General features: G+C 43.3%; 1 protein-coding gene across 1 annotated transcript in view; it reads left to right on the top strand.

Annotated features, from left to right (window-relative positions):
- The first annotated feature begins 220 nt into the window (after nt 1-220).
- HSD17B11 (hydroxysteroid 17-beta dehydrogenase 11) overlaps nt 221-8,285 on the top strand; it is a 51,754-nt gene continuing 43,689 nt past the window's right edge. The window contains exon 1 of the mRNA XM_005904475.3: nt 221-566. Within this exon, the coding sequence (XP_005904537.1) occupies nt 309-566 (258 nt within the window). The 5' untranslated portion in view covers nt 221-308. The remainder of the gene's footprint in view (nt 567-8,285) is intronic.

Genomic DNA, 8,285 nt, shown 5'->3' with positions numbered 1-8,285 from the left:
AGTGGCAACTAACCCTCCAAGGTCAGCCCGCGAGACCAAGAGAAGGTGAGGAAAAGATAAGCCCGGAGGCGCACCCACAACTAGAAGCTTCGCTCTTGGCTGGGTTTTGTCCCTCCCAGATTTCTGAGCTGGCGAGCAGTCTCTCCGCACTGCAGCCTGAGCCAATTGCCAAAGACCTAGCCAAGCCCAGCCCAGCGGAAGGAGCGGTTTCGGAGTTGTTTGTTTCTCTGCGATAAAGGAGCCCTTCCTTGTTCTCGCTTTTGTGCTCGCCAGTCTTTAACGGAACGGTCTCCCAGAAGCAATTTAGAATGACTGGTAAAACGAAATATACCCAAAGCTCGCAGCAACAAAAAAGGATGCAGTTCTTTCTGGCCAGCTTCCTGCTTCTGCCCTTTCTGCTCGTCTGCATCGTAGAGTCTCTCCTGAAGCTTTTTATTCCTAAGAAGAGAAAATCAGTCACCGGAGAGATTGTCCTTATTACCGGAGCTGGACACGGTATTGGCAGGCAGACTGCCTACGAATTTGCCAAACTTAAGTGCAAGCTGGTCCTGTGGGATATAAATAAGGTAATAGTGCTTCCTGTGTTTTACTTTCTAGTTCCTTTGATCTGTGGTGCATTTTGCTGGCAACAGCCCCTTACAGCATTTCTGTTAAGTAGGTAGGAAATAGAAGGGGGAAAACATACTCAATGTGTTGATGTTCACATGATAAACGAACCTAGAGGATGTAAGATTTCCAGGTACTGCTTATCACTAATTTGACATTGTAAATTTATCTTCAGTTCAGTTCAGCTGCTCAGACATGTCCAACTCTTTAAACCTGATTTCACTAATCCCTCTGGCTTTTATTTTTTGACTGCTGGGCAGCATGTGGGATCTTCCCCAACCAGGGATCAAACTTGTGCCCCAAATAGGGATCAAACCTGTGCCCTCTACATCGGGAGGGTGGGGTCTTAATTATTGGACCACCAGGGAAGTCCCTGATCCCTCTATCTTATCCTGTAGGAAAAGTCATAGTTTTAGCTGGTGTATTAAAAAAGAGGTTTGCACCTATTAAGAGAAAAATCTTACGGTTACTAAGTACGTTTAAAAGATACCCAACAGAAAGCAACGTTACTCTGTCATAGTAATTTCCAAGAGAAATTTTTAAATCACCTTTTAGTTAAAAACAATGAAAAAAAACCAACAACTTTCAATGTAATTCCCAGAAAAGGTGTACCCGAAGGAAGGGAGATGGACTTAGACTCTTACCTTTTATTATTTGACCAGTGTTGGATGGACAAAGGGGTTTGGGAGAGCCACACGATGCCAAGAAACACCATCCCTTACACAATATCCAATGCTATAAATGAATTCAGGGGGCCGAGAGCTAACCTGGCTTCCCTGGTGACTCAGAGGAAAAGAATCCACCTGAAATGCAGTAGCCGCAGGAGACGTGGGCTCAATACCTGAGTGGGGAATATCCCTTGGAGGAGGGCATGGCAATCCACCCCAATATTCTTGCCTAGAGAATTCCATGGACAGAGGAGCCTGGCAGGCTACAGTTTATAGGGTCAAAAAGGGTCTGACAAAACTGAAGCAACTTAACACACATGCACAAGAGCTACCCAGTGAGTGACTGAGATGCCATCAACAAATACCATTCACTGTCTGTTGCCCAGATGTTAAGAACACAGTGGCAAGCAAGAGATAGAGTCCTCTGCTCTCAATCTCATAGGGAAATAAACATAAATAATTACATGTGAGTGAAAGGTAGAAACTAGGCCCAACCTCCTCTGGACGTGGTCACAGCAGTAAGTGGCAGGCAGAGTGGTGTGGTCAGATGAACTCCACACTTCATGGCTAACTTACTCATCATCGTGGGTAGCTTCCTAGAGCCTTAGGTTCCTTTACTGCAAAAGCAATAAAATAAGCATACTTTCCTTAGAGGGATGGGAAATAAATAACACACACAAAGCATGTAGTGCAGTGTCTGCCACGTGGTTAACACACTAAGTGTTAGTTATTCCGCCACATAATGAAGTTTAAGCTAAAGTTCAAAGATGTATAAGTTTGCTTATGCGTCTGGATTCGTGACTCCCAGAGCCTGGTGCTAGTTTGTACGAACCTTTTTCTAATCTGGAGTGAAGTATATTTGGTGGTGGTGGTTTAGTCGCTAAGTCGTGTCCGACTCTTTCGACCCCACAGACTGTAGCCTGCCAGGCTCCTCTGTCCGTGGGATTCTACAGGCAACAATACTGGAGTGGGTTGCCATTTCCTTCTCCATTACTCAACAAATATTTATTGAGCACCTACTATCTGCCAGACACTGTTCTAATGCAGAACTGAGGATACAGCAGTGAGGAAAACGTTATGAGCTAGGGACAATAAACACTATATACTAAAATATGTAATTGTTGGATGTTGTTCAGTACAATTGAAAAATAAAACGTGAAAGGGGATAGGGACTCTGCCTGTACTGTGGGATGGCAGAGGTGGGAGTGTTGATCTTATTCAGAAGGCCTCACCAAGATGGAGGCAGTTGAGTCAAAGTCAGAAGAGGCTGAGGATACAGTGAGTCCCTGGGTTATCTCTGCAGAGAGGGATCCACAAAGGCAAAGCCTGGCACAGAAGGGAGAGAAGTGAAAGAAAGCTCTGTGCTCCTGTTTGGGTGCAATAGTAAATATTAGCCACCAGCCACTTGTGGCTGTTGAGTGTTTGAAATGTGACCTGGCAGAATTAGGATGTGCTTTAGGTACGCATGGCTTCCCTGGTGGCTCAGACGGTAAAGAATCTGCCTGTAATACAGGAGACTAGGGTTTAATCCCTGAGTCGGGAAGATCCCCTGGAGAAGGAAATGGCAACCCACTCCGGTACTCTTGCCTAGAAAATCCCATGGATGGAGGAGCCTGGTAGCCTACAGTTCATGGGGTTGCAAAGTTATATAAAATGAACTAAATTAAAAAAATTTTAATGTGCTACTAGAACAGTTAAAATTAAATATATGTGGCTCACATTATATTTCTGTGGGATGGCTCTGGTCTAGAAACTGAAGGAACAGCAGCTTCAATCATGAAGGTTCCTGTAGGCCATTTGTGCTTCAGCTTTTACTAGGGAAGCCAGTGGAGCGTTTGGAACCCAGTTTCTTTGAAGAGGTTTCTCTGGCTACTGGGTTGCAGGGAAAGCAGATAGGAGACTATCCAGGTAAGAGATGGGCTTCCCTAGTGGCTCAGCTGGTAAAGAATCCACCTGCAATGTAGGAGACCTGGGTTCAATCCCCTGGGTTGGAAAGATCCCCTGGAGAAGGGAACCACTACCCATTCCAATATTCTGGCCTGGAGAATTCCATGGACCCCATAGTCCATGGGATTGAAAAGAGTCGGACACGACTGAGCAACTTTCACTTCACTTCACTTCAGGTAAGAGATAATGTCGGCTTGTCAGACCCAGCTGGTAGTAGCAGAAGTGGTCAGAAAATTAAGGATAATATAGGGAGCATGTATTATGTTAAATTCATTTAATTTAAATAATTTATCTTTTACTTTGAGATTATGTTCTTTCTACTCTTTGGTGGATTATGTATAGTTGTTAGGGGAAGCACACTGATTGAAACCGCCCACCCTGGCCAGGCACCATAGTAACCATTTGCATGAGTTGTTTTATGACAGGAGATCCTGATAAGGAATAGGGAACTAATAAGCCACCACTAACCGGAAGAGTTCAGGGAAGGTTAAAAGGAGACACCGAGTGTCTGTCCACTTCCCAGAATCCCTCTCGCTAGCATCCATCTTCGCTGAGCAATGCGTGAGCCACCAGAAAAGACTCTGAATTAGAATGATTGGCCAAAGACCACCCGGAAACTAATCTCATCACCATAAAACCCGAGACTGCGAGCCACACGGCAGAGCAGCTCTCCTGGGTTCCCTTACCCTACTGCTCTCCACCCGGATGCCCTTTCCCAATAAAATCTCTTGCTTTGTCAGCACATGTGTCTCCTCGGACAATTCATTTCCAACTGTTAGACAAGGCCCTGGAAGGGGTCCCCCTTCCTGCAACATACAGATATGAATCTATTGTTCAGTCACTCAGTCATATCCAACTCTTTGCAATCCCATGGACTGCAGCACGCCAGGCTTCCCTATTCCTTCACTATCTCCAGGGGCTTGCTCAAACTCATATCCATTGAGTTGATGATGCCATCCAACCATCTCATCCTCTGTCATCCCCTTCTATCTATATATATCTATTTATTTAATGAAATTATAGTGATCGTACATATAAATAGCTGCTGTGTTAGTTTTTAACATCCTTAATTGGCTAAATAAAATTTTGACAGTCCTAGTTTCGTATATTCACCCATCTACTTTTCATGGAGCTTACAGATTTTAAAATTATGAAAGTCTGAGAACACTAAATCTGACTGGGGAAGGAGAGTAGGTGGAAATTTCAAGCAGGCCAGGCAGCAGAACCTGGAGAGGTAAAACTCTGGACTGGTAGATCTGTGGAGAATGAGAAAGAATGTCAAAGAGAGTTTAAGATTGTTTTAGGACCCAATTGAAAGGGTAGGGAGGGGCCATATCAAATGCTTTTCACCTGTTGCTGCTGCTGCTAAGTCGTTTCAGTCGTATCCGACTCTGTGCAACCCCATAGATGGCAGCCCACCAGGCTCCCCCATCCCTGGGATTCTCCAGGCAAGAATACTGAAGTGGGTTGCCATTTCCTTCTCTAATGCATGAAAGTGAAAAGTGAAAATGAAGTCGCTCAGTTGTGTCCGACTCTTAGCAACCCCATTGCAGCCTACCAGGCTCCTCCATCCATGGGATTTTCCAGGCAAGAGTACTGGAGTGGGGTGCCATTGCTTTTCACCTAGGGAACAAAGATTGTTCCCGGGGCAATTTCAAGGGTTAACTCAAGTGGCAAGGATAACAGTCTCCAACTCTCCAACTATCTCCAATTCTCCAACAATCTCCAGCTCTCCAACAGTCTCCAACAATATCCATCTCAGAATGTGAGGGACAGAGGTCTTCATATTCATCATGAAGTCTACAAAAGAATTTGAATTTAGGGAGGGATTGAGGATGTCTTCTCCTTTTTTATTCTGAGGCTAACACCATGAATGATTCATTCTGTTTTATGCAGATAATCCCATACTTCTTTTTTCTTTTGACTGCACTGCACAGCAAGTGGGATCTTAATTCCCCAACCAGGGATCCAACGCGCGCCACCTTCATTGGAAGGTGAAGAGTTTTAGCTAGACCACCCGGGAAGTTCGAGTCTACTATTTCCTGACCATTCTCACCCCCATACTTGGTTAGGGAAGCTTGGAAAGATAGATTTACAATAAGGAGTGAGCACATAGTATATATTAGACAGCAGATTAAAAAGCAGAGACATCACTTTGCCGACGAAAATCCGTATAGTCAAAGCTATAGTTTTTCCAGTAGTCATATACAGATGTGAAAGTTGGACTGTAAAGAAGGTTGAGCACCGAAAAATTGATGCTTTTGAATTGTGGTCCTGGAGAAGACTCTTGAGAGTCCTTTGGACAGCAACAAGATCAAACCAGTCAATTCTAAAGGAAATCACCCCTGACTATTCATTGGAAGGACTGATGCTGAAGCTGAAGCTCCAGTACTTTGGCCACCTGGTGCTTAGAGCCAACACATTGGAAAAGACCCTGATGCTGGGAAAATTGAGACCAGGAGAAGAGGGCAACAGAAGATGAAATGGTTGGATGGCATCACCAACTCAATGGTCATGAGTTTGAGCACACTCCAGGAGATAGTGAAGGACAGGGAAGCCTGGCGTGCTGCAGTTAAAGGGGTTGCCAAAAGCCTCACAAATGACTGAGCAACTGAACAACAACAACAAAAATTTTTTTGAATGATAAAGTGTATTAATGAAGAATTGGAAAATAGTATTAGAAAGAATCAGAAAAACATTATGGTTAGTCATCTAGGTAATAGGCAGAAGGTTTTAGTACTGGGGATAGAGGGCAAAGAGTGATTCACGAAGACTAAAGAAGAGCCCAGGATTTAAATTTGACAACTGAATTCAATACATCAGGGCAAAAAAGGTTACCAAGGGAAATCCTGAAAAATGATGAGGAGTTCCACTGTGCTGAGAAAAATGTTAAGGAAGGAATGCATTCTTTCTGCAAGTCTGCTTATTTTTTATTTTTATTTTTTCAATGTGGAATCTTAGTTTCCTGATCAGGGATTGAACCTGACCCTCCTGCAGTAGAAGCACTGACTCTTAACCACTGGGCTGCCAGCAGAGTCCCAATATTTTTTCTTTCTATTTTTTTCTTTTTTTGGTCTTTAAGTTTTTATTTCTAGCTCTACATGCTGTACAATATGACTTTGTATGAATCTTCTAAAATTTAGTTCTCTAGTCACACAGTGATGAATATTTGGAGTTGTTTTCATTTTTTTCTTAATTCTCTGCAAATAATGCTACACTGCAAACTATTGTTCATGTCTTCCTGCATATAACACCACAAGAATGTGATGCAAATATCAGTCCCAACTATCAAAAGAAGTTTATGTCAGTTATTCAGTTAAATATTCAGCGGACATTAATGATTTACTATCAGGGCTTCCCACGTGGCTCAGTGGTAGAGAATCTACCTGCCAGTGCAGGAGACATAGGAGATTTGAGTTTGATCCCTGGGTCAGGAAGATGCCCTGGAGTAGCAAATGGCAACCCACTCCAGTATTCTTGCTGGGAAATCCCATGGACAGAGGAGCCTGGGAGGCTACCGTCCAGGGGGTCACAAAGAGTTAGACATGACTTAGCAACTGAGCATGCAATAAACCTGGACACTGTCTAAAATTTTTTTCTGGAGGAATTCAGAACTTAAATTTGTTGCATACTTCAGAAGGGGTAGAAAGGAGACCTAGGCCCTAAGAGAGGAAGACCAAGGAAATTTAGGAAAAGTGAGGCTGCAGATGTAAAGGAAGGACCTCTTTGCCTCTACACACTGTCCACTGACAGAGAAAGCCAACCAGTAATGAGCAAATCTCTGAAAATAAAATAAATAGTAAATGGATTTTATTATAAAATTTGCTCCAAATAAGGCCTGAATCTTATAAAGGTAAGACCCACCGCCCCTGCCCCACCCCCCAAATCAGTCAATATGCTTTTTATCCTTTTTTTTAAATCGTGGTAATATATATATAACATAAATTTTTTCATTTTAGCAATTTTTAAGTACAGTGGCGTTAAGTATTAATACATTCATAAATGTCAAGCAATGATCTCTATTGCCCATCTCTAGAACTTTTGCATCATCCCAAATGGTAACTCTACCATTAAACACATTCTTCCCACTTCTCTCTCCCCTAGCCCCTGGTAGCCACCATTCCACTTTCTATCTCTGTGAATTTGACTCCTCTAGGTAGCTTGCTGCTGTAAGTCACTTCAGTCGTGTCTGACTCTGTGTGACCTCATAGACGGCAGCCCACCAGGCTCCCCCGTCCCTGGGATTCTCCAGGCAAGAACACTGGAGTGGGTTGCCATTTCCATTTCCAATGCATGAAAGTGAAAAGTGAAAGGGAAGTCGCTCAGTCGTGTCCAACTCTTCGCAACCCCATGGACTGCAGCCTGATAACTGGAATTATATAATATTTGACCATTTGTATCTGGCTTATTTCCCTTAGCTTAATATCCTCAAGATTCAGCCATTTTGTAGCATGTGTCAAAATTTTATTCCTTTTGCAGGGTAAATAGTATTCCATCATATGTATATTCCACATTAATAAAATATACTTTTCAGGAAAGTGTTAAAAGCTGACTGTTAGATACAGGAAAGTAACCTAAGGGTTGTTGTTTAGTTGCTAAGGCCTGTCCATCAAGAATACTGGAGTGGGTTACCATTTCCTTCCCCAGGAGATCTTCCCTACCCAGGGATTAAACTCACATCTCCTGCATTGGCAGAAGGATTCTTTACCACTGAGCCATTTGGGAAGCCCAAGATAAGGGTTATCTGAGATATTTCTTTGTTTTTGCTTGTTATTTTTTCCTTTGGCTATGCTGCTTGGTTCGTAGGATCTTAGTTCCCAGACCAGGAATCAAACCCGGACCCTGGCAGTGTAAGCGCCAAGTTTTGACCGCTGGGCTGCCAGGGAATTCCTCCTGAGCTATCTTGATGTCTCTTTGGGAGTAAGTGCTCCTCAGCACAATAAACTATTGAGTACAATTTGTGTAGGAGATTTCGGCAAAGGGAAAACACCCTGTTTCCTTTAACTGCCCCAATAAGTTCACCGCACAAACTGCTACTTCTTTCCTTAGCTGTCCAAATTTGGT

Source organism: Bos mutus, chromosome 6, assembly GCF_027580195.1.
Source record: "Bos mutus isolate GX-2022 chromosome 6, NWIPB_WYAK_1.1, whole genome shotgun sequence".
Classification (NCBI taxonomy): domain Eukaryota; kingdom Metazoa; phylum Chordata; class Mammalia; order Artiodactyla; family Bovidae; genus Bos; species Bos mutus.
Note: the sequence above shows the minus strand (reverse complement) of the source record. Positions and strands in the feature narration are given on the sequence as shown.